Source organism: Eleutherodactylus coqui, chromosome 6 (genome assembly GCF_035609145.1).
Source record: "Eleutherodactylus coqui strain aEleCoq1 chromosome 6, aEleCoq1.hap1, whole genome shotgun sequence".
Classification (NCBI taxonomy): domain Eukaryota; kingdom Metazoa; phylum Chordata; class Amphibia; order Anura; family Eleutherodactylidae; genus Eleutherodactylus; species Eleutherodactylus coqui.
This window is the reverse complement of record NC_089842.1, coordinates 90,609,137-90,636,064: the sequence shown is the minus strand read 5'-3', so window position 1 is coordinate 90,636,064 and position 26,928 is coordinate 90,609,137. Positions and strand designations below refer to the sequence as shown.

The 26,928-nt window shown below is 45.6% G+C and overlaps 1 protein-coding gene across 2 annotated transcripts; it reads right to left on the bottom strand.

Moving 5' to 3' along the window:
- LOC136632360 (carcinoembryonic antigen-related cell adhesion molecule 3-like) lies at positions 1 to 26,255 on the bottom strand. 2 transcript variants are annotated; one of them, XM_066607167.1, is made up of 5 exons: positions 26,093 to 26,252; positions 16,745 to 17,089; positions 11,912 to 12,031; positions 3,263 to 3,315; positions 1 to 210 (listed from the first exon to the last, which is right to left on the bottom strand). In XM_066607167.1, the coding sequence occupies exons 1-4, from the start codon at positions 26,112 to 26,114 to the stop codon at positions 3,290 to 3,292; spliced, it is 513 nt and encodes a 170-aa protein (XP_066463264.1). In that variant the 5' UTR covers positions 26,115 to 26,252; the 3' UTR covers positions 1 to 210; positions 3,263 to 3,289. The 2 variants fall into 2 exon arrangements, with proteins under 2 accessions (XP_066463264.1, XP_066463265.1); XM_066607168.1 differs by lacking the exons at positions 1 to 210; positions 3,263 to 3,315 and adding an exon at positions 6,760 to 10,157 and having other exon boundaries at positions 26,093 to 26,255.
- Positions 26,256 to 26,928: the final 673 nt, after the last annotated feature.

The following is a 26,928-nucleotide window of genomic DNA, read 5'->3' as shown; positions in this document are numbered from 1 at the left end:
TTGTGTTATATTTCTTTATTTTTTTTTCATAAAATAGCAAAATAAAAAAATATATATAAAATGCACAAAAGCAATAACAGCTGGCAAGAAATGCTGATCTGCAACATAAAACATATCTGAAGATGGAGGAAGATTGATTCTTCAACATACATTCTAAAAGTGTTATGTAACAGGAAGCTGTATCCACGTCTTCAAGGAGTCTCCTCGTTCCTACAACAGTAAAATGAAACATTACTAATCACAGTCACCATGTTACAGAATGCTGCCAATTCCTGCGTAGATTTAAGAAAACTGCAATTATCAGGCCGGTTTCACAAAGCCAAGAACCTCGCACAAATATGAGCCCCATCCTTTTGAATGGGGTCACACGCACACACACGCACACACACGCACGCGCACACGCACACACGCGGACACACACACACACAAGATTTTTTTTTCCCTGCATTGCATTACATTGCAGGGAAAAAATAAAACAAATGCGACCTGTCCTATATTTAGGCGAGACCTCACATCGCATTTTGGTTTCAATGGGGCTGGCGATAGCATTGCGCCACGTACAAGCAAGTTCGATGCGATGTGAGGTTTCCCATTGAAGACAATGAGAAACACTCTGCGATCCTCTGCAAACGACTGTCAGCCGCCCCGGAGGATCGCTACTTCCCCAAAGTGATGCAAGGTTGTTTTGACAGAAAAACGCCTCGCATCTATGGAGAGATCGCATGTTGGTGAGCGCAATATCAGGCAGAGTTTCATCCATTAATTCTTACAGAAGGGTAAAAAAAAAAAAAAGCATTGCAGGTAAGTGCCATTTTCATGTGAATGCAATTTTCAATTTTCACTACTGAAACAACATGTGATTTTCAGCAGTGTAAAAATCACATGGCACTTGCTGTAAATAAGAAAAAACATATATTGCAGATTTAAGAGTACGATCTATCAGACCAAGTTTCTAGGCCCACTGGTTTACCAAGCTTTGGAATGGCTGAATAGACATTTTGTTCTCGTTTCTATGCTTGTTCTTATATTTATTCTTACGCAGCTAGTATTTCCTTTGAATCCTCCAATATGAACACTGCATTATATGACTAAGCCCTCATGTCCAGCGGCAGGTTCAACACGCTGGAGCCCACAATGGAATCCAACCCTGCCCAAGGCCAAGGACCCTGCATACCTTTGCGGGGAAGCGGCAGCGGTGTCCGCATGGACCTCTCCACTTCCCGGTTATTTGTACGGCAGATGGTCCATCTGACATGCACAGTACAGATCACCCACCCAAATCTCCTGCTTTCCCGCGGGATTCGCAGCCCGGCTGCAGTGTCATCTGCAGGCGGGCCACAGATGGGACTGCTGCCATTGACTTCAATAGAAGCCACCCGTGCCGGAACTGCACAGGAATGAAGCATGCTGCGATTGGTTTTCCGGACCAAAAGGTCCTCAAAACAAACCTGCATGCTTTAATTCATTTGCGGATGCCCATGCTTCTCTAATGGGTGGTTTGAATTGCGGATCTCCCGCGTGGATACCGCAAATCAAACCCGTCCGTGGATATTGGACCTAAATGCCAGCTATTGTCAGCTTCCCATAGGAAATAGAAGGAAGACATCAACCCCGTACATTAGTGACTCAGACACAATGCAGGAATTCTGGAACCAAAAGTGGATAGACCACCATTAGGGAAACTACAGGAATAAATCTACACCTTGTTATGTTGCTATGATGAAAAGTATAAACATTTACCGAAGGGTTAAATTAATTCAAAGTTCCAGTCTGTCACATGACTTCAAGATAAGAAAACAGGAGCGGAACAAATCTATGCACCGATCTTTTGGTTTGAAAATGGTTTTTGTTTTTCTCCTCCCTTATTCTATGTATGGGAGTGAAATTGATCGATTGTTGACGAGTCTAAGAGGAAACAGCCAGACCACAAGATGTCCCACCTTCCAAGGGAGACGTGCAAGTACATGAGATAATGTGGGAAAAATTGGGTCTATAGGCGCCTCAAAGAGGCACGAGACGAGCTTTTGAGCTCGACTCCTGTTTGTATTGAAAATTAACCTAGCATATAGCCGCGTTTCGGGGGCCGTTGCGCCCCTTCCTCGGTATTTTAGCTGGGCATACACAGCCAGCAGTGGTGTGTACTCTTCATAGAGGAGTGGAGCGTGCAAGGAGTTAAACATTTCCTTTTGAACTGATGGTCTGAACTAGGAAAATCACGGCAGGCCCTATTTGTGTGATTTTTCTTCAAGAATCTCTCATTATTCCCATGGAAGCGTTAACCGCATTGTAATCCCGTGTCATGCGACTTCCATGCAATGTGAGTGCGATGCGCTTTTACCACCAGGAACTAGGAAGTGCAGAACCGTGAAAAATCGCATATAAGGGTGATGTGCATATTGCACTACATTCGCACTAAAATCTCAGGGAAAACAGTCATCCGTGTAAATACAACCCAAGGTCTTGTTCACACTGGCGTAAGCGCATTTCGTTCACGCTGATACGCTGCAGATTTATGTGATAAGTGTGCAAAAATCGCTTGCGCCAAAGGAACTTGCCCCCTTCAGCATGTTTTTTTGTGCAAAAATACACTGAGTTTTTGCGCACGTAAAAAAGAACACCGACGAGCTCATTGATCAGCCGCACAAATATGCAGCGAACATGCAGGTTTCCAGTGCAGTAACAGCGCATTTGGCAAGCCCAATGACCTCAATGGCCTATTGCGGTGCGGAATGTGTACCAAAATAGGCTATGCCTTGTAGTTTTTTACAGGATCGCATGAAAAAAATAAATTAATTAATAAATATACACTCATATGAGCAAACCCATTGAATTCAATAGGTTCTATTCACTATGTATTATGCAAGCAAAAATGCACATGTAATACACAGTGCAAGCGGTGAACGAGCCCTTAGAGGAGCCACATGTACACATTAAGGGGGTGCACTTATAGCAATTCACGAATATAGTTCCAGGGGAGGGCATTTCTCCATTTAAAAGTGGGTAATTGACTGTAAAGTGCAATTGACTGTAATAAGACCAAGGGTGCCAGCCTTGGTCTCCATTTAACATGCCTTCCATTGATTTCTGCCATGTCTGCCCATAAATCCATTCTTGCTCTCATTCTAACAGCTGGTGCCAGCAGTCTACAGACACGGACAAGCCTGCCCTGCTGGCGATGGGATGGACCCCTAGAAGAGCGGACGTTGTATACGCACCAGCGCTGACCTACAACTGTGGTATAGACAGAAAAATTATTACTTACCGATTTTGTGGGGCTTTATTCACAGCTTCATATCACGCCTGGTTGGGTAGTGGCTGAAAGTAAAATACAAGTATGTACAAGGTCACAGAGGGAGAAATGGCCACAACTACGCTTCATGTACACTATATGATATGTTGGGTGGAGGACATATATTCTCTGTATGCTGCACTGTCTCCCTCCAGAAGTTCCGAGGGTCTGACTGCCTTAGGCTGCTTCACACCTGCCCCGGGGGGCTCCTACCCATTTGGGGTACTCAGAGACGAACAATTAAAGTACTGGACCCCCGAATCCAGCACACCCCAGAAATGAACAGACCCGCTGAGAATAACAGGGCCCGTCTGACCAGCATTTTGCCAGAAGAAATAGTACAGCGTGCGGCGCCATTTCATCTGGATTTTCTGCCGTCTCGCTGGAGTCTCCAAATGAGACCTCTGACACCGATGTGAATGGGCACAATTGGGGAAAGGTTTGTTCCTCTGATTTAGTACCATACAGTATTTTCAAGTTTACAAGAGATCTGTCCGCTCCGCTGACCTGTCCTAGGAAATACGAAGGCATTCTACAACATCTTTCCTGACAACACTCCACTGTATTCTGCTGTCCCTCTGTTACTCCTCCAGGAAGTGTGGGAATAGACTGAAGAGTGGGCATCACCACCCCCCTTATCAGCAGGGTTTGTCCCATGCAGCCTGACAAGGTCAGCACAGTATGCAGGAACACATCCATGTTGTAGTAACTACTTGCATTGTCCATTAAACAGTTCTGTAAATTGCTTTAGTCCACCTGGATGTATATGAATAAACTGAGTCCCCTGTGTTACCATCCATCTGGTCAGTACCACTGACTATGAAGGCCGGATTCACACAAGCGTATGCGTATTTGCACAAGCATGTGTGTGCATTTGCGCATCAGTTGTTGCATATTTACATGCAATAGCAGTTTTTACTGTATGTTTTGCACGGGCGCAAGAAAATACGCACCAATGTTCTCAGCCATTGAAATGGCCAATGAGTAATGGAGTTCATGGTGCTCTTCCCCGCAGGAAAATAGAGCAAGCTGCGGTTTGTTTTTTTTGCACAACGGAACTGCACCTGCCAAATACATGCATGTGAACTAATCCATTAAAATCAATGGGGTCTATTTTCTGCGTATAGCGCGCACAAGTACGTCCATATGAATCCGGCCTTAAGCCACTCTCAGACAAGCATATTGCAACGTGTCTGTAATACGTACGTGTTATAGAGGACAATACAACCATATGCCATCAGTATTTGTTTCCGTATATCTTATTTTCTACTAGACACTGGTTAATTTATTCAATCACTCCAGGAGGAAGAACAGAAGAACGGCACGAGTGCAGAGACATCCTCCATCACTGCTGGGAACGCAAGTATTTACTAAAAAGACTTGTTCCGAGAGCTGAAGGGCACCTTTCACACTTGAGTAGTCACCAAGTTGATGCTGCCCAAACCACGCTCAGCATGAACCCGGGACAGGCATGCCCATTCAACCCATATATGGTTTTAGCCAGAAAAACATACATCGAAGTTTGACTCCGGGCTCTCATGTCAAAGATGTGGGCCAGGCCGGGCTCTCCCAAATCATCAGGACCGACAACTCTCTCCCCGATGATGCGGGTGGGGAGAGCCCGGCCCACCTCTTTGACTCGAAGCTCCGAGTTCCAAGTAAAACTTCTAAGTATGTTTTTATTTCTGACATGCTGATGTTTCAGAACACAAACATGGATGGGCATACCAGTCCTGGGTTCATGCCGCCGGTGGGCCTGGCAGAACCAACCTGGAGACAGGTTCCCTTTAAAAAGGTCACTGTGGTTGTTGACACGTGACAAGTAGTGAACAGTGTGGTCCGAGTCCTAAGACCCCAACAGTTACTGGAATGATTGGGCAGAAGTGGAGTTAGCTGCAGTAGTACAGACTATAGACTATGACCTTAGTGGAGCATTTCTGCCCCTACATTAGAATGCCCGATGGAAGTCTCCGCTCCCGATGTCAGTATATTTACACACGCATTTGCGCAGTGGGCGTTGCGTATTTACACGCATATCCTTGTGTTTTACTGTACTTTTTCCACAAGCAAATCGTGTGCCAAAAAACCCCAAACAAAACCACGCAACCATGCTCCATTTATTAAATTAGGGACTTAAGTTACTTTGTTCAATATGTGCTGTTGTCCATGTGTTATAGAGCATGCTGCATACACAAGGGTTCAATATTTTGACACATTGAATGTTGGCCATCAGTCATCAATATCAGAAATGGACAAAACAGTCAAAATTGGGAGTACAAAAATTGTGCATAGAAGCTGTTCAAGCAAGATTATGAAAAAGGTTAAAAGGGCCACGCCGGTGATTTTTTTTAGGCAAGGCTACATTCACACGGGCGAGAATATCATCAGGCCGAGAAACTCAGCCCAATATCGTGCTTGCCAACATGCACTTTTCACGGCAATGCAAAGCGTTTTTGATTGGAAGATGCAACACATCACTTCTGTGAAATTTCCATCCTCAGGTGAGTGAAGTGCGAGAAAGGATCGGCAGGGGTTCCCATTGAGCTCAATGTGAAACCCTGCATTGCACTGCATGCACATTGCATGGTAGGAGAGTTTCATGCAAGGTCTTTTAAGGTTCCATTGAAAATAACGGGTGAGGCGATCTGAGGGAACCCCCAAAGACAAAAACGCTGCACGATAAAGAAAAATCAATTTAAAAGAACGGTTTTCAAATTCATGATATCAAAAAACTCACCTGAGAATAGAACACCTGTCACACAGTTATAAGAGAGGAGATCACAGCTCAGCCTCCTGACTATATACTTATGGTCAGTAACTTTAGGTGAATATAAAAAGACATGATAAAATAAACTGTCCCTCCTGCAGGCAAAAATGTTATAGCCTTAACTAATGCATCATGGGATTCATTGAAAGTAAAAAAAATCTCATCAGGTGAGGGGGGGGGGGGGGGGGGGCAGGCATGGAAACAAGTATTTTCGCCGGAGTGGCCCTTTAATAAATCTGCATGCATTAAAGAAGCAGTTTTGCAGCAGACTTATGAATCATTGCATGACAGACATAGATAGGTAGAACATGTAAAGCTTAAGCCCCATTTAGATGGGACAAATGTTGGGCGAACGATGCCAGACAGTAGTCCCTGCACATACACACTCCCAGGCTGCTTCACAAGAGCTGGTATCACTGGCTCACTGCGGGGCGGCAGGAGCAGATTTCAGTTCTGCCCTTCCCCAGCCTCTCCATTCAGTTAACATAGTGGCTATTCAATACTGCGCCTATACAGCTGCTATTTACACTGCACTGTCATAGTTATACTCATCGCTGATCGTTTATGCAGTATGACAGTGCAGTGTAAATAGCAGCCATTCAGCATTGAACAGCCACTATGTTAACTGAATGAAGAGGGGCGGGAGGGGAGAGCAAGGATTGAAATCTGCTCCTGCTGCCCCACTGTAAGCCAGCGGTACAAGCTCCTGTGCAGGAGCCTGGGAGTGTGTATGTGCGGGGACTAGTGTTGGGCATAGTTTGCCTGACATTCGTCCCATCTAAATGGAGCTTTATTGTATAACAATTACAAAATCAGCAAATAGAATTAACAAAGTCATCAAAGAAGTGTAGCAAAATAAAAGTATCCATATAAATACACACGTTGTATACAAGCCACTGGTGTCCTTATCTGTCCTATACGCCAACGGACATGGCTATAACAAGACAACCTTGGCTTTACTTATATTATGAGGTGAATATGCTCCATGCGATTAACCTGGCAGATTTACTAAGGTGCACAGCCTGAACACTGAATAAATAATCAGAATTCCATCACCACAAAGATGAAAGATGCAAGTAACAGCTTTATAATAAGCAGTCATCAACACCCAAAGTGCCTGGATTTGTTCCCCCAGCTATTGGCAGTCAGGCTGGGTCCACAATAATCAAAATAAAATAAAAATAAAATGAATAATAAAAAAAAAAACACTTATTAGCTTCAGGCCCCATGTACACAGCAGCTGCCTGTTTGTGGTCTGTGTGAGGGAAAGGATTCTTTACGGTTCTGTACTACATGATCCTCTGCATGCCTGTTTAAAAAGAGGTACACAGGCTGGGGTAACTTTGACCAGGAAAGGGGTATGCCATGGCCGAAGCGATCTGTTTTATTGTGCCATCAAGTGCTGACACACACCCCAATTTTTAAAATAAACCTTCAAAAAGGGAACAGAACCAAGACGTTGGCGGGGGAGGGGGGGGGGGTGCGGACGCTCTCCTCATTAAAACCTTACTAGTCTCTGAGATCTCTTCCTGCTTCTTGAAATAAATTCTAGTGAGTATGCGATGTGTGCACCCAGCCTGAACCTGCACCCTTGCACCCTTACACCCCTTACTCCCCTGTAATTTGGATGCTGGACCTCCTGTGAAGACCCTCTCAGACGGCTGTAACGTGGCCGTATTTTGCTCCCATAAGCTCACCGCCAGAAAGTCTTTTTTCTGCTCGTTTTTTGAGTGACACAAAAATTGCTTACAGCTTTTGGATGATGCCTGCGTTTGATACTGGTGCTTTTTTGGGTGGAGCTCCTTAGTCACACATGCATATTGGTGTTTGACTTTTTTTTTTAAACTTATGTATAAATAAGAGCCGTAATCAGAGCATGCTGCGATCTGCAAACAACAACGCCATAGACCCAAAAATGCAGCAAAAGTGAGAAGAAAAAAAAAAAAGGCTAAAAATATATGGGGTTTCCTATTTTACTACTGGTCTACAGCAAACATCTGGCTGCAGCGATTTTTGCGCCACTGTATCATTACAACAAAAACGTGCGGTTTGAGTAAAAAAAAGACTGTAAAAACCAGGCTAAGGGTTTGTTCACACAAATGGAATTATTCCGCAAGACGCACTGAAAGACGCAGAAGAGTCTGCACCAAAAAATAGCTGTCATGTGGAATAATTCCGTAGTGTAAAAGCATCCTGATAGGGTTCTATGGAAGTTTGGTTTACTTGAACTGCAGGGTGTTCAGGACTTGGAGCCGTAACACGGACATTGTGTCTGTGTGGATGGGGCATTGATATACTGCAGCCCATCAGTAAGAAGAGAGCAGACTGGCAAATACTGGGTTGCTGATTTTTCTCATTTTGACTGCTCCCATCTTCCCAAATCTTTAGGGTACCTTCACAGAACATCCGCAGCATTTACAGTACAAGAAGCATGAAGGAGACTTAAAAAAGCTCATCCACAAGGAGCAGAAGACGTCCGTGCGGAGCCTGCAGCGTATCTGGAATACTCCGGGATGCCACATCTGCAGCGCGTCTGTTGACGCTGCGGATTTTGACAGCAGATTTCAACCTCTGAAATGTCCATTTTTAAACCTGCGGCAAATCTACTGCGAAATTCACACCATTTAGATGCAGATCTGGCCCCGCTTTATACTTATAACGGTGTGAGGGCTTGGTTTTTCAGAATAACTTTTGCTGAAACAGTTTTGAGGTACTTTTGATGTTTTGTATAAAACTTATTAATGAGGAAAAACAGGAATTCAGCCATTGTTTTCAGGACTTATTCTATGGCATTCACCATGAGATATAATGGACAGAATAAGGTTATTCTCTCAGTCGGCATGATTACAGCGAGAGAGTTTATAATATAGAGTTTCATACCTCGGCACAATAAAACACTTGAAAAATACCTGTTTGTGTAGCATCACATTGCAAGAGTCCTAACGTTTATTGCTCGTCGATGAGCTGTTTTTACAGGATGCAAATTAGGTTTTATTAGTATATACTTGTGGCTTATGCCACTTTTTGATTGCTTGTCATTCCGTTGTTTGTGAGGTGGGATATGCAAAATTAGCTATTTTAGCATTTTTGTTGTTTTCCCTCACGCATTCACCATGTACGTTAAATAACGTGATATATTTTTGTTTGGGTTGTTATACAGGGATATCAATTTTAGGGGTTTTGTGTTTACATAATAAAAGGGGAGAGGGGAAGGTTTTTTTTGCAACTTTTACATTTTCCCCCGCTAGAATCCTTTAGTTACATTGATAGACTGCACTACTTCTGTATTGTAGTGTACTATAGCAGCCTATTAGACCTTGCCTCCTGCAATTGGACCAGGAACACTGGGTGCATCTAGTGTGCAAAAATCTTGTGCCATGCCCTCAGAACTGGTAATATTGTACCATTTTCGGAAAAGCGGAGAAGTCTACTTGGACAGGAACTCTGTTAACATAGTTATATTGGTCCTGGTTTTTTTTTTTAAATAATGGTCATCATTTAAATAGCTTATTGGAGATTTGTGAAGAATGCCCATACAGCCTCTATATTCACTGCATACCATGAGATATGTCATCATTATGGGTACTCTCACCCAAAGCAGAATATACCATCACGTATTATAGTTGCCTGCACCTGACATTTGATCTACTGTATCTCAGGTAATGAGACTAACCAGCTACCCATGCCAGTAATATTTATAATATACACAAGTCCCAGAACTTTGCAAATTCAAGTATTCCCAGAATCCCATGAACGCATCTACCTGAGCAGGTAAAAGAGAGCAGACAGAAAAACTCAAAGAAAAAGAGCTGCCGAATATATGGAGACAATGATACGGATTCTAACGTTAACATTACGGTCTCCAAATAAATACATGCAAATGCGGTTCAAGCTGTGCAGACAGGACTACATTCCCCATGAAGCCCTTAGCATTAGTAAATCTGCCAGTCAGAGGTGAATCAAGCAGACATGATGGACTTTTGATGCAGCGTGACCTTGGTTTAGGTCTTGTAGAACTGAATGATCCAATAAGCTTCTTTGATATTAATCCTCTGGATAGGATTTCCACCTCTGACTCCCAAAAGTAACCCAATCAATTTTCTGGAAATACAATAAAAGGCATGATGATTTTTATCAGTTGGAACAAAACTCAATTGTCAATACAATAGAATAGTAAAATACAAGCATAAAGAGGATTACATCTCAGCTGTTGAGCTGTATGGAGAGGCGGATTGAGCAATTCTATTTTTTAATGTTTATACTTGTTACATAATAAAAAGGAGAAATTATATTTTTGCACTTTTAGTCTTTGGGGTTTTTTTTGTTTTTTTTTACAGCTTTTTTTTGTCCCACTAGGGAACTTTACTATGCAAGCATTTCTATAATAAACTGCAATACTTCCGCAGTCTGTGATGAGTTGAAAGAGAGAGGCTCTTTCAAAGCACTTGAATTCTGAAATGCTATTGACGACAACTAAGTGATTAAACAGCCAGGATGAGTTATTTTTGATCCTGGCAGCTGCAACAAGGTGTCAATTTTAATATACAGGCAACACCTGCTGCATGTAGCAAACTCAATTCTAGAGCCTCCTCCATACACTACCTGGTGATAGTAGATAGCATCAAGGGGTTAAATTGTGCTCATTCAAATGAATAAGGAACCATGTTCTACAAAGTTGTAATACTTCCCATAAATGTTTCACTGTAACTTTTCACGGTTTGCTAATAGTAGGAGGGACCCTCCTCTATCATGTCCGTATGCCCTATTAAACAGGCCCTTTCAGCCATCCTGACATGTCTGTTTTAGTAATTATTTGCATTTCCAATTAAATAATTCTGGAGCACTTTCTATTCCTCCTGGAAGGAGTAGGCCTATCTATAGGCCCGGGTACAAAAGTCCAGCTTGAGGCTTTCCCTGCTCTCTATAGCTGCCAGCCGTGGTCCACTTGGAACATTCCATTGCTGGGTTTCTTAGGTAACCCATTGATACAGCATGGGCATGCAGGGAAGTTGCTGAAGTTTTAGAAGATTAGGGGCACAAGCTCCAAAAGCACATGCACTGCCCCATAAAAAGGCCTCTGGGTCCTGCCGGCTTAGGATCCCAGTCGCTATTGTGGCCCCTATATACACCACTGCCTGGAAGTCCATAAATGACTTTATAACTGGGTGTTACTATCCCTGAAGAGTTCAGCTGCTCAGTATTGCTTTCCTCTCTGCACCACTGCATAGAAGCAAAAAGGAGTAGGGGTGTCCACTGTGGAACGTTTACTGAGGTGGATCGAACACAGACTCTTTAATAGAAACAGCAGGTGGCGCTATTCTAAAATTAATCCAGGAGTATCTGGGGATTTAAACATTTTGTAATAAGTATCTACAAAAACTTTTATAATTATATGCTAGATTTAACAAACAATATTTTTCACTGGACGACCCTTAAACAAAAGAAATCGTAACATCTAGTTGTCAATTAAGGCACATATTTACAGGAGGAACACAACAGATTTCTTAAGATATGCTCCAGAATTAGATTTTTCATTAGAAAATCAAGTATTGAGTAAGAATAGACACATCAGGTGACCATGTAATGATCTGCTATGAACCGCTTGACCATTAGGTATAGAAATATGCAAATCCATGCAGCAATCAACAGAATCCGATAAACAAGTCATATTTTCAGTAGGAATCATTAAAAGGGATTCATAACCTCAGCAGACGGATTTGCCCATTGTAAAGTATGCTCAAGACGAGGATTACAAATTCAATTTGCCTATGGATTGTCAGAATTTATGCATTTACCAGTGGCACTAGCTATACAGTTACCTGGCTCCTGATTTTGCTTATAGTTCTTCTACTTACCTGTTTTGCTGCTTTTGGCCTTAAATAGATAGACTACTCCTGCAATTACGATGGCAGCAACTACCAGGACAGCAATGACTATTCCTGCTATTGCGCCACCGCTCAATCCTCCAGTGGAATCTAAGAAGAGACATAAATAAGGACTAGATCAGTTCACAATCGCAGAAAATTATGGAACGGGGCTGGACAAAACTTGGTTATAAAAACAACTAGCCAATTGCCCCTGGTGTACGGGCTTGGCTTCCTGCCCTTTTTACAATTAGCAGTTGAGCAATTAGTGTTGTAATGTGTTGTCTGGTAGAATAGTTTTTATTTGTATCGCACCAACATATTCTGCACGCTTTAGGAATGGGAGGAAATATACTTAAAATGAGTCATGACGTACTATATTAAAGGGGTTGTCCCGTGAAAGCAAGTGGGTCTATACACTTCTGTATGGCCATATTAATGCACTTTGTAATGTACATTGTGCATTAATTATGAGCCATACAGAAGTTATTCACTTACCTGCTCCGTTGCTAGCGTCCCCGTCTCCATGGTGCCGTCTAATTTCAGCGTCTAATCTCCCGATTAGACGCGCTTGCGCAGTCCGGTCTTCTCCCTGGTGAATGGGGCCGCTCGTGCCGGAGAGCTGCTCCTCGTAGCTCCGCCCCGTCACGTGTGCCGATTCCAGCCAATCAGGAGGCTGGAATCGGCAATGGAACACACAGAGCCCACGGTGCACCATGGGAGAAGACCTGCGGTCCACCGTGGGTGAAGATCCCGGCGGCCATCTTCGCAAGGTAAGTAAGAAGTCACCGGAGCGCGGGGATTCGGGTAAGTACTATCCGGTTTTTTTTTTTAAACCCCTGCATCGGGTTTGTCTCGTGCCGAACGGGGGGGCTATTGATAAAAAAAAAACCCGTTTCGGCGCGGGACAACCCCTATAAACTAAAGCACGTCTTGAACTATAGGGCCCTGCTCGCGAGACTATTAGGAAGCATACACATATGGTGCTATACACATACATAAAGCTGTGGAAGTTGTTTACCACCAGCGTTTGTGAATAAGCAGATAAGAGGTGCAGCGGGAAGAAGCAGCTCAGTTTTCCAAAGGGCGAAGGGGGGGGGGGGGGCTAGAAGCAGGGTAGGTGGATAAAAGTTCACATTAGAGAATATGTTAGGCCTCCCTAAAAAAAAAAAAAAAAAAAAGTGTTTTTAGGACACACTTAAAAGCTGTGGGTGTCTGGAACGTGCTACCCTAGACTATCGGGTTAATTCTGGAGAACTGGTGCAGCTTGGGAAGAATCTTGGAGACAGGCGTAGGAGGTCTGGATTACAGAGGAATTTAGTCGAAGGTCATTAACGGAGTGAAGAGCATGGGTAGGGTGGTAGACATGGATGGAGAAGATATTGGGTGGTGCAGCTCTGTGGAGGACCTTATGGATCAGAGCAATGAGTTTAAACTGTATTCTACATTTGATGGGTAGCCAATGTATTGACTGAGGCCTCAATGTATCGGTTTGATAAGAAGCTAAGCTGTTCTCCCCCTTCCCGACTCTCTGCAAACAGAGGAAGCATGATGAGCGGGAGCTAGTGTGCTAAGCTCCCGCACCCTCTCCGCCCCTTGTTGGCAGCCAGCAATGGGATGGGACGCAGCTTAGTTCCCCCTATCACATTGTAAACGGCTTGCAAGGGGTGGAGAGGAGGAGAGAAAAGTGGGCAGTTTAGCAGTCACGCTGCTAAACTCCCTCCCACCTCCCTTCTCTGGCAGCTGTCATTGGCTCCCATAGGAGTTCATGGCAGCGGGTGTATTGCGGCCGGGAAAGATAGTTCCAGGACTATCTTTCCGGCCCTGTGTAAAAGTGCCCGGCGCTATATTGGCCGGCTGCGGGAATACGCCTGTGTGATCTGATGCAGTGAAATCTAATGCATCAGATGGTAGCGGATATCGTCCGACCGTGAAAACGGCAGCCGATATACGCTCGTATGAATAAGCCATAAGGAGTAAATGTGCTTCAGAACAAGTGAGACGCTAGACCTGGTATTAGAGCGGGTGTTGCAGGCAGGAAAAAAAACTTTGAGGCGGATCCTTGTCAGAATTTTCTGCTGTGGATTATATGGATGTGAATGGGTCTTCAATCAGCATTTGTTATAGAGAACAGGCCAGCTGCTCAGCAACAGTGGACAGATATCAGGTAGGCAGCTACCGGCATCGGACAGTATAGTGACCCCTGCGGTGCTCTGTTACAGCAGTAGTCATGTGGGGTAATCCCCAGCGGGGTTATGTCAGGATCTTTCCTGTGGCCTAACCTGTCCTCAGAACGGACAAAATAACTGTTTAACCATTTACCTGACGAGCACATATCATACATCCTTGCAGGCGGGCACTTCAGCAGCCCAGGATGTACTGTTTAGCAGCTATTCCAAGTGAATTAATAGCTTAAGGCTGCCTCCAGATGGGCGGAAATTCCGCCCTTGGAAGCTGCCATAGGATTGCGTTAGCAAATGCAATCCTAGGCAGACGGCTGCGGTTTGGCCGTGCGAAATCTCGCGTGGCAAACAAACCGCAGCATGTCCTATTTCTGTGCGGGGCTCGCAGGGCCCCACAGAAACGTCACTCACCGGACGCCGGCTCCGGTCTGCGCATGCGCCAGCTGCCCGGCAGCCGGCACATGAAAGATCTGGAGCTGCGGGGCGCGGGTGAGTACGCGCTGCTCTCTGCAGGCGCTCCGGTCGGGTCCCACGGCGAGAATTTTCTCTGCCGGATCTGACCCGGCCGTCTGCAGGCAGCCTAAGAGTGAGGAAGAGGAGGAAAGGAGTCTGATGAGTGGAGAATGAAGCATTTTCTTTGATAAGATATATTGCAAAGTTTCTTATACCTGCCTGTACTACTGAGTTATGCAAAGTTTGTTGGAAAGCTTAGTGACCTTTTAATTTGATTTAAAAAGTTGTTGTTTGATGTGTGTATAAATAGTGAAGTTGTCTTTTATACACAGCTTGCCCTGAGCTACTGGGTGTAGACTAGCTGCTATGTCGTCTCCTAGACACTGCACATAGAAACTGGATCAGATTCTGCTCCCCTATCACTATCTCATTTGCACACGGGCGGATTTGAATTGCGGAATCCAGAGCGGGCGACTGCCTTCAGATTCCGCAGCAAATACAGCGCATAGTAGCTACGCAAAAGTGATTCTTCATGCACACGAGCCGAAACCAATTGTGGTTTCCGCTTGCGGATGAAAAATTGCAGCATGCTCTATTTTCCTGCAGTGTCCGCATGGACGGCCTCCATTAAAGTCAATCAAAGCTGTCCGACCCTCAGCCCGACCCCAGTGTCAATTGTGGACGAGCCGTGGATTTCGCAGAAAAAGCAGGAGTTTAGAAAAAAATCTGTACTGTGCATGTCTGACGGCGAGCTGTGCGGACCGTCCGCAGAAGAGATGAAGATCAGGAAAGCAGGTACGCACGGACGCAGCTGCAACCAGGGACGGATTCCGGCTCTGCAGTGTGCATGTGGCCTCAGGCTGCTTTCACACACTACAAAATTGCACGGTCTTCTGGTGATGCGACATCGTTACAAAATGCATGTTTGTGAAACCAATGCTTTCAAATCGGTTCCTTCAAATTAGCAATGTTTTTTTACTCATGCGAAGTTATGAGGAAAAAAAAAATCGTGGCATGCTCTACGTTTCTGCGATGTTCTATATTTTTATAGCCCATGGAGGCTTCTTGTTTATCGCTTCGCATAGCAGGAACTTGCAATTTTCGTGCTATGCGATATATTTTTAACGTTAAAAATCACGAGTAGCAGCGACGCTATGCAAGATTTTTCACTGACGCTGCAAAAAAAAAAAAACAAAAAAAAAAAACGCATGTACAAAGCTGCAATATCGCAACAATTTTGTAGTGACAATATTGCTGTTGCCCATGTGAAAGAGGCCATACAGAGAAGCAGCATGGAGGACATCATAGAAAAGTACTGACATCACTGAATGGCTTCCATTGGCTCATCGAGAGTCGTGTGTGATTGGCTGCTGGCGCTCTATTAGCCAATTACAGCGCTCTCTTTGCTGGAAAGCGGGGTATTTAAAGCACCATCATCAGAAGAAGCTGAAATGGCAGACGGGGAGGACACTACAGTTTGCTGTAGCGCCGCCGGAGACCATCGCGAGGCATCAGGACGCCACGGACCAGGTGAGTATAAGGCTCCCAGACACCCCCACAAAAATAAAAAATAAGACACTATTTTCGTGCAAAAATAAATATAAGACAGTGTCTTATTTTCAGGTAAACATGGTAGGTGCTGCCAAGGTTGGATTCCGCTGCGGGCTCCCGCATGTGGAATCCGGCTCTGCCGAGTGCAGGCAGCCTAAGAGAAATGGGGAAGGAGCCTGAGAACTGGAGAAAGCAGAATTCAGTATAGTGCCTATTTAAGCATTTCTCATGAGAAATGACACTTTCTCAAAATGGTGTGAAGGCTCCTGTTTATAATGTGCCGAGAATCATTTTGACAAAGTGCCAGGTGTCTACTCTCATAAAATAGGAGTATGGGAGTTTAGTATAGTTTTTCTATTTCAGCCATTTTTGTCAAAAGTGTGAAAATTGTCCTGGCTACAGGAGGAGCCAAGTACTCCCCCCCCCCTTCCCCCCCCCAAAAAAAACCCGGCAGTGAAAGAGTTAAAAACCTAATGAAAAGTTGCTGCACGTTTCATACTGGATACATTGTTTGGAAGGTGTACAGAGCGTTTAAAGGGGTTTTCCATGAAAACACTATTGGCTACTGATCGGCCAGGGCCCGCCACATTCTCTGGTCCCCACCAGTCCATACATGAAGCCCACAGATCATACTTACCATCGAAAGACAAGCGCACTGTGGCCTGTTCCAGCTTATCTGCTACAACGCTGACGGTGTAATAGCCTTCATGGCGTTTCTGGGCACCTTTAATCACCAATGACCCGTTAGGGAGCACGTCGGCTTCCGGGAAGTACTGTTGGCCGTTAATTTTTATTCCATTCGAGTTCATGAGTATGATCTGACTGTCTGAGGCTGTGCCCTCTCCTTTGAACCACTCAAAATATTGTAACTTTCCAATGACATTATGGACCATAAAAGTGACCGTCTGGTTTATCCGAGGAGGTTGTGGATGAATTTCAATGGTAACTCCAAAGACTGAAGGCACCCATGTAGCCAGGAGAACTGCAAAATACAGAAGCAAAGACACCATTAGATTATATGTTACGGCTGCCACAAGCTTGTAGGTTGCGGGTCTGCGGCCAATCTAAGGGGAGGCTCACATCTTGTTTTTACGTAACGTTTCGTGTGACCGCAGTGGACACACTTAGGGTATGCTCACATTGTTTTGTATTTACGGTGCATTCGCCACAGTGAAAAAAAGTCTGCAGGAATTCCAAAGTGGCAAATCAAAACCAGAATAGTGAGCAATTTGACTAGGATTTTGTGAATTCGTAGTGGATTTCGGCCCCTTATTTGAAGAAGTGAAATCCGCAGTTTAGAGAAAAAAAAAAAAAAAACATCGTCAGCCTTGACAGGTTATGGATTTATCAGCTGCGGTGCAGGTAAATTTCCACTGCGTATTCTCTGCAGTATTTAGATGGAATTACTTAAACGGGGATTCTGGGACTTGGGACAGAAAAAGAAAAAAGAAAAGAAAACTTGAATTCAATGGAAGCGGCGCCTGCCGTGCTATGGTCCTGCTTACTGTGCTGACAACAACCCTAGGAATCAGCTGATAAGCGGACATCTGAGCGGCGGATCCCCGCCAATCATCTATTGGCCATCAAAAAGAAAACAAAAATACTCCTAGAAAACACCTTTAAGATTCCATCCACAACACTTGCTCTATAAATACTGCAAATTTCCAGCACCCAAATCTGCTATGGAAAACCTGAAGAATTTCTGACCTGTGTGAACATTCCCTAAACATGTCCACGGGGCTCCATTAGTCAGGTAGCAGCCAAAGTAGCATTTTGTTTGATTTCCATCTGGTGAGTCTAGGGTGGGCCACCTGCACAAAACCGGGTTGGATCCCACAGCGGAATGTGACCCCCACGTACCTATCCGGATTCTTCTCATTTGTATTGCGATGCCAGCGGGCGCACATGTGCAGTACAGATAATGACACGCCATCGCTAGGCGGAAGGGTCACGGGACGGACGGCTTCCATTGACTTTAATGCCTGTTGTGGTTTCTCCTCCGCGAGCGGAAAATTGTGAACATTTTCTGCTCGCGTAGAGGAAATTGTGTTTTGCCACAGCATGCTATGGGCGGTAATTGCTGCGGAATGGGGCGCCGGGTGGACACCTGCTCCGGATTCCATGATGCAAACCATCCCGTGTGCAGGCGGCCTTAGTGTAATATCAAACTGATGAACAGTAAATCTAGCAGTAATGCAATACAAAATAATTCATATAGTCAAGATTTACACAACATATTCAGTGCTTACTTATATCTTCGCATGGGAAAAAAATGGAATTCTGGAAAACAAAAACTGTATTATAAATACATTCCTAAACACCCTCAATTATTTTTAACTCTTCGTTGTGTCTAGGGGGTAATCACTGGGGAAATGTAAAATGGTTGTGATCACATAAATAGGCACAAAGCCCGCAGTACTCCTGCAGGAGGACCGCTTGCGTCAGGGCGCACAGCTTGACCGTATGTAAGCCCTCCTTCCTGCTCTGCCTGCCACTAATGTTCTGCATGAGTAAATAGCCTGTCAAAGCAGATCCCAGCAGATAATGTGCAGATCCCAGCCAAGAGAACATCTCCGACTGTCAGGGAACAGAGCTCCCACATTTACAGCTGAGGCGGCAGGGAGGATGGATGACACCAGGCTGCTGCGGGGGATATACTCAGGCCGTGCGCTCCATGTATTCCACAGACGGCACATGCATCCATTAAAGCTAATTAGGCTATATACACGAACTGATGGTCAACGTGAAAGTGATTGCTGCAGGTCCCATTCTCATCCGGATAAGGGTGGCTTCTAGATGAGCAAGCAGGCTTGGATAATGCAGTTACTCCAGCGAGCATCGCTATTCTCGAGTAACTGCATTCCCGTCCAAGCAGGCTCGGGGAGAGTGAGAGGGATCCCTCTCCCCCCCCCTCCCCTCGCTCACCCTGCGGGTATTCCCGCTTGTCTTTTGCATGCAGCTGTTCCCCCGCTCCGAGCGCCCGGCTGTTATACAGCTAAGTGCTCTGAGCAGAGGATGCAGAAAACAAGCGGGGTGTCCCTGCTTGTCTTCTGCATCCAGCTGTTACCCACTCGCAGCTCCTGGCTGTTATATAGCCAAGTGCTCCGAACAGGGTATGGAGAATTGGACAGCTGTGTTCTTCATACCCCGCCGTCATCAGGAAGCGGGATACAGCTGAAACAAAGTTAGGCTGCATTCACTCGGGTGAGCACGGTATCGGGTGAGTTTTTAATTAAAAAATGCTTGTATCACTTCTATGAAATTGCGATCCTCGGGCGCGTGGCTCATGCGTGCCAAAGGATTGCAAGCGTTTCCCATTGATGTCAACGGGAAACATCGCACATCACACGGCATGCGAGATCCATGCTATGTCTTTGAAGGTTCCATTGAAAACAATGGGCGAGGTGTTCAACGAGATCGCTCAACGATAGAACGTGCTGCGACTTTTTTTGTTGCGAGGAGGAAAGAAAAAAAAAAATGTGAATAAGCTCTCCTCTGTATACTGTAATATACAGAAGAGCTGCAATGTTGGATCTCTCCTGTATAGCTTAATATACATATCATTTAAAAAAATATATAGTTTGCGCTTCTGAGATTTTTGTGCAATGCAATTTTAACATTAGAAAGTCGCATTGAGATTTACAGTAAAAAAAAACAAACAAAAAAAAAAAACGCAGCGATATCGCAGCGTTAAAAAAAAACGCTAGTGGGTAAAAGCCCTAAGGCAGAGGAACATCTCCAACACACGGTCAGGACCTATAGATGGCTTTAGGATAGTCCGACAGTGGTCAAACCTCTCTCTCCCGCCTCCAAGACTTCTCCAGAGTAGCACCAGTCCTCTGGAATGCGCTACCCAAAACTATCCAGGCAATCCCCGACACACACAACTTCAGGTGTGCCCTAAAAACGCTTCAGGGAGGCATACCACATCTAAACGAAACCCGCCTGATAACATGCTCACTGTCCTACCGACTGCAATCCCTGCCAGCCCCCTGCAGTCATACCGATTCAACTACTATACGGCTTAAATCTGACCATTGTCTGTGTGTATAACATCCCTCACTCCCCACCTCCCCATACCGTGCACATCTCCAGCCCCTTTACCTTCTGTATCACCCCATTATTTGTAGTATGTAAGCTTGTTGGAGCAGGACCCTCACCCCTACCATTTCCATCAATTGATTACTACATGTAAGAGCGGCGACGTAAAAACATGTGAACGGGCACGCAAATCTAACATTTGTGCGCCCGTTTAGACGGCTCTGGCCCGATGCATATACGCCGAGCCCGCAATACGGTTGGGAGGGGGGGGGGGGGGGGGGAAACAGTTTAGCTCCCCTCGCCTCCTCCCATTTCCTCCCCCTCGCTGTCTCTTGGCAAGGGAAGGAGGCGCGACAGGACGAGAGCTGGTGTGCTAAGCTCCCACCCCTTGTTGCAGCCGGCAATGGGAGGAGGCGGGATGGGGCTGCAGCTTAGCAACTAGTTGACCCGCCCCGTCCCATTGCAAACAGCTGTCAAGTGGCAGAGAAGAGGAGGGAAGGGGGTGGGAGTTTAGCAGTGAAGCTGCTAAAGTCCCTCCTACCTCCCTTCTCCAGCAGCTTTCATAGGCTCCCATTGGAATCAATGCAGTCGCCTCAGGCGTAAAAGCATCCTGCCAAAATGCATCTTGGCCAGCCGGGTGCCGTGGAAATATGCATTGTAAATATAGATGAGCGAGTATACTCGCTAAATGCAATTGCTCGAGTGAGCATTGCCTTTAGCGAGTATCTCCCCCGCTCGAGACTGCAGGTTCGGGTGCCGGCGGCGGGCAGGGAGCTGCGGGGGGAGAGCGGGGCGGAACAGAGGGGAGATCTCTCGCTCTCTCCCCGCTCCCTCCTGCTGACAGATGCTACTCACCGCTCCCCGCGCCGGCACCCGAACCTGCAGTCTCCAGCGGGGGAGATACTCGCTAAAGGCAATGCTCGCTCGAGCAATTGCCTTTAGCGAGTATACTCGCTCATCTCTAATTGTAAACCAATGCATCAGAGGGGCAGCGTATATCGGCCGGGCGTGAAAACCCATCGGATATACGCCCGTGTGAATCCAGCCTTAGTGTGGTTTTTGTATCTTTGTTTTTTGTATCTGTTCTCCCTATTTTGTAAGCGCTGCGGAATATGTTGGCACCATATAAATAAGATTATTATTAGTATTAACCTGCTAATAGACAGAGAGCTTATGGTAAGTAAATGATGTGATCCAGGCCTTGTGCAGGCGAAGGGGATTTTTATAAACCGTATTCACACACTTGGTGGCTTCAGGGCAGAACATTAGACCTTACTGCCATTCTAGACTTTCTAACAGGACGACATGATTAGCCTCATTATTTATTAACCGCACTGACTTATTTCTGAGAAGTGCTTCTCCACTTCCCTGTTGTGCAATGGGATATTAAGTAGAAGGCACACATCCAGTAAACCTACTCAGGTTCTGCCTTAACCCCTTAATGATGCAGCCCCTCCCCCCCCCCCCCCTTGATTTTTTTCCTCCCCCCTTTTAGAAAAAAAAATCATAACTCCTTAATTTATTCATCCATCGCCGTCGCTGTATGAAGGCTTGTTTTTTGCGGGTCGAGTTGTATTTTTCAATGGTGCTATTTAATGTACCATATAATGTAGTGAAAAACTTTTTAAAAATTCTAAATGGAGTAAAATGAAAAAAAAACAAAACATTCCACCATCTTTCAGTGAGTCTTGTTTCTACGGCGCACAAACTGCAACCAAAGTGACGTGATAACCTTATTCTATGGTTCAGTGCGATTACTACGATACCAAACTGGTATAGCTTTTTTTTTGCTGTACTACTTTTATTCTTTCTGCCACCATTTTCTGCACGAAATAACTTATTTTTTAGGTGACAGTTATGCGGGGGTTCTTTTTTTTTTGCAAGACATCCTGCAGTTTACATTGGTACCATTTCGGTATACGTATGACTTTTTGGTCGCTTTTTATTGCATTTTTTCTAGGATACAGAAAAAGTGCATTTCTGGCATTCTTTATTTTTTTTTCGGACGACGTTCACTGTGCGGGGTAAATAATGCACTACTTTGATAGATTTGACTTTTACGGATGCAGCCATAACCAAATATGTATTTTTGGTTTTTGATTTAGATTTTTTATTATGAATATGGCAAAGGAGGGGGTGATTTAAACTACTTTTATTACAATTAGTAAAACTTATTTTAGTCCCGCACCCCCTCCCCCCAGGGGACCACAACTAGCGATGCTTTAATCACTCCTGCAGTATGATGTATTGCTATAGCACGACATCATACTCAATCTGACAGGCAGCCTATTAGGCCACCCCACGGGGACAGCTTGATGGGCAGTCTGCCAAGACAGTCTTGGGGCCTTTCAGAGGGCCATGAAACCTGCATGGCTCCTTATGATCTCACGCGGGGGGGACTATACGGGACCCCTGAACATCGTTCGGAGGATTTAAATGCCGTTGTCAGAATTGACAGTGTTATTTAAGAGGGTTAATAGCTGCGATCCGCCATGCGGCTGATTGCGGCTATTGCCCGCGGGTGTCAGCTGTAATAAACCGCTGATGCCCACGCTGTATAAAGAGAGGTCGCCCCTTCATACATACCCCGACGTTGCATGATGTAACTGTACGTCTCATAGCGAGAAGGGGTTGAAAACCAACCCCTGTATTATATCTAATCCCCGATGTAAAAGCTGTGGCCGGTTCCTGGGATAACAGCCACAACCACACTGGGCACCAATCGGTAGGACCCAAGGAGGATGTCCCCCCATTCAACAACATAGGTGTAAAGTGGAAAGGAAAGAAGGCCATCCAAACAGGGGTGGAACGGCCAATGTAAAAATACCAGAAAACCCCGTCCTCCTTCACACAAACCTTTCAGAGGGTTAAGCAAATGACAAGAATTTCAAGCATTTGTATGCCATTCATGTGGCATTTTAAACATACAGAAGCTGGCAGGGACATCAGTGCTGGTCTATGGGAGGGAAGGGGGAGTGTCTCAGACTACTGGTACACACTGTGCATAGGGTAGTCGGAAGATGATGGCAGGGGGTCTGGAACTGGAGGAACCACAGGAAAAAGATGAAATAGAAAAGCATCAAGTTCAGTAATGTGAAATCTTTAATTAAAGGATCCCTTTAATTAATTAATTAATCCAATTGGTGTTCGAGGATCCCGAACGGCATTCTTGCAATGAGCTTGTGACGTCCTCTTTGATTGCCATGGCAGCAGTGGGCTGTCTGAAGGCTCCTAGGCCTGCCTATCAGAATACAGTATAATGCAATACCATGCATTGCATTATACTGTATGAGAGAGCAAACAATTGCAACTTCAAGTGTCCTTAAAGGCAAAGTAAAAATAAAAATCTCTTATTAGTGTAAAAAATAAAAGATTAATCCCCCTCTTTCCCATATTTAATGTGAAATCTTTAATTAAAGGACCCCTTTAATTACCTGACCCATAAATGATCTGATAACAGAGGTATGTGTCCTTAGGCCAGACTCACATGACGGTGTAATGATTGTGTATTACTTGTGTGTATTATGCAGTAGCAATCATGCAAGAAATGCGCAGGCAAAAAAAAAAATTTTTAAGTCGTGGCATGCAATATGTTGCCACGTATTAATTAAAAACCATATTGTATGGGGATTGTTGGCACGCAGCAAGTGCACATGTCACTGCATACTTGCTGCGTGCTCTGCTAATTACACCCATCCGAGAGGGGTCTAAGGGTTAAAATCCCTTTCACTTGTGCCTTAGAACAACATAGTGGAGATGTGCGGGTATCCCTCCCCCCAGACACAGGATGACACTGCTACCCTGTATCTGCAGCATGAGATAATACACTGAGTCTTTCATGGAGACAAGTGTTAGGATAATAAGCCAATGTGTGCGCTCCCACCCACGCAGCCGCCCGTAGAGCCGCCATCCCTCACAGCGGATTGTCTATACCCTATATACACAGTCCCCTATGACGGAAGCCACGTTATTAACTAGCGAGGGTATATATAAGCAGCACTACTTGTATTTCACACTCATTATGGCCCCAATAGTGACATTGGCATCGCAATCATCACCCAATATAAAGCCCGACACGGTGACCTTGCCTCATGGCAGGGGCGTAACTATAGAGGATGCAGGGGATGCGGTTGCACCCGGGCCCAGGAGCCTTAGGGGGCCCATAAGGCCTCTCTTCTCCATATAGGAAGCCCAGTACTATGAATAAAGCATTATAGTTGGGGGCCCTGTTACAGGTTTTGCATCGGGGCCCAGGAGCTTTAAGTTACGCCTCTGCCTCACGGCTTACACCAAATTGTGGCGCAAATGACCTACGTTCTAAATGGTCGGAGGGGCCACAACGCTGTAGCAGATATGGGGCTCCGGAAATTCTTGCAAGTAAGCATTGTGCGTTATATAATACCAGGTGATATACCTGTATATTGCATGGCGCTATAAGCGCAGGGATTGCTTATTGACAATTGGCCTTCCAAAGTGATTTCCTTCTTCTACATAATAACTGATGTCACTACGCCGTTAGTTCCACATCATTCGTTCCTCAAATACTTGATTATGAGCCGCTGCGCAACTGGCACACCAGCCTTACGTGCGGCCATCTTCTGGAATACTTCTTTTAGTGGAAATGTTTATTAATGTCATTAGAGCTCAGCAGTATCAGAAATGAAAGCTGCGCTGTGATTGGTTGCTATGGGCAACAAAAATTACAGGTGAAGTCAATGTGCTTTCGATTTTTAATTCCGCCAGTATTCGTCGCCCGATCCTGAAGAACGCTCACGCAAAATGTCACTCAAATCGGGGCAGAGCTGGGGATTTGTAGACGACACAAACAGTTTTAGCGTTTTATATAAATAAGACTTTGCGCCATTTTTCTGTTACGGGATAGAAGTAGAAAGGGAGATGGTTGGAGTGACAGTATGGTGCAGACGGGCCTGAGATGCTGCAGAACGAGTGTGAGGGATGAAGAACAAGAAGCTGCAGAGCTGGTATGGGGGTGCTGCCCGCCGAGTGGGCATGGGATGGCAAAAGTAGGTGGGCAGTAATAACTTAGTATACGGGCTCGCTCACATGAGCGTTCTTTAACACATATTACTCTTGCGGGTTTAGCGTGCGTAATACGCAGTAATAAGCCGTAAACCACTTCATGTATCACGCAGCATTTTACCCCTATGTGAGCCGACCCATCGCTACGTGTGGCAGAGATTTTGGACTGTACAGGACAGCACATATCACGCACGCCGTCTTGCGCAATTTTCCTGGTATCTCTTTTTAAATTTCCTCACAACGGCGTGGAAACGCTGCGGTACACAATGTCATTTCCTACGTCCGGCGGTGATTACACAAAAACAGGCTCTCAAGCGTAATATACGGCAAAATAGAACACGCTGCGCTCTTATTTGCGTGCGTATTATATGCGATGACTATTCATAAGTGTGAAGGGCTCAATAAACACAGATGTACCTTTACTGCCTCCAATCACTGTAATACACGGTGGGGTTATACTCATGCGAGACGGCCTTTACTAGAAGCGTATGCGCAAAATAGGACGCAATATGCTCTATTTTAGCACGTATTACGCGCGGATACACACCAAAGAGTGTGTATGGTGATTAGTCAGTACACAAGGCGAGAGATACGGCCGCAGCGCAGAATAAAACACCCGTGTGAGCCCGAACGGGGCAGAAGATGCAACCTCCCAGAGAAGAATGTACCATTTATACCAGTTTCTGCTACTTATATACTAACCCCATTTCTGTGTTCCCAAACTGGGCACAAATCTGTAATTGTGGGGTACTACAATCCCCAGCATGCAGACCAGCGCCGTCTCGTCAGGGCTGCTGCAGTGACTACTATGAAGTAACCGCCCGTCCCGCGGCCCCACAGGTCCCCCCCAGTGATGGCCGCGTCCAGCAGCCGCTCCATATACAGGGCTGTGTGCTGTAATTACCTGAGAGGACGCCGACCCTCATGGTGAGACTCTGCAGGCTTTCCGGTTTCCTCGGGTGGCCGCAACTTCCTGGAGGTTTTACTTTCGGTTTCTCCAGCTGCGGTCACCATGGTAACCGGGGCGGCCGTGGCTTCCGGGTGATGGCGCTAGTGATGGGGTAATTCCCTGCCAGCCGGACCGTGCCGGAAGCTTCTTCTATAACCTTCTCACTGCTAGCTCGGTGACACGGCAGTTCAGCAGCCACGCTTACATCTGCTGCTCCATAACGGCCATATATATACATGCAGAGTCTGTGTGGCAGGGCCCCGGCTGTGAAGGCCAGCGCGTTACACAGAGGGGGGTCTCCGACAGACGACAGCTCAGGGACCTTCTACAGTGACAGGAAGAAGGCAGCTTGTGATGGCTGCCATTGTAGGTTGCTGGGAGTATTCCACGCAGTCCGTGAAGGGCGCGCACTGTGTGACCTTCCCTCCAAATAGTAACAGACGGATACAATATCCGTGACCGAACCAGCGCCCTGCAGACAATTTAGGGGAGGCTGAGTGCACCCGGGCGGATCTCTGCTGCGGACCCTGCAGTGGGCGGCCGCCCGCAGGTTCCATAGCATGCAATGTAAAAGTGATTCTTCCACGTAGAAAGGCGGAAATCACTTGCGATTTTTGCTCGCAGTGGAAAAATAGCAGCATGCGCCATTTCGGTGCGTTTTCAACACGGACGGCTTCCATTGAAGTCAATGGAAGCCGTCCGACCCGCAGCCTTTCCGGAATGTCAATTCTGGAAAGGTCATGGGACCTGCATCATCGCCTAGCGCCGGCGCGGGGAAATCTGTACTGCGC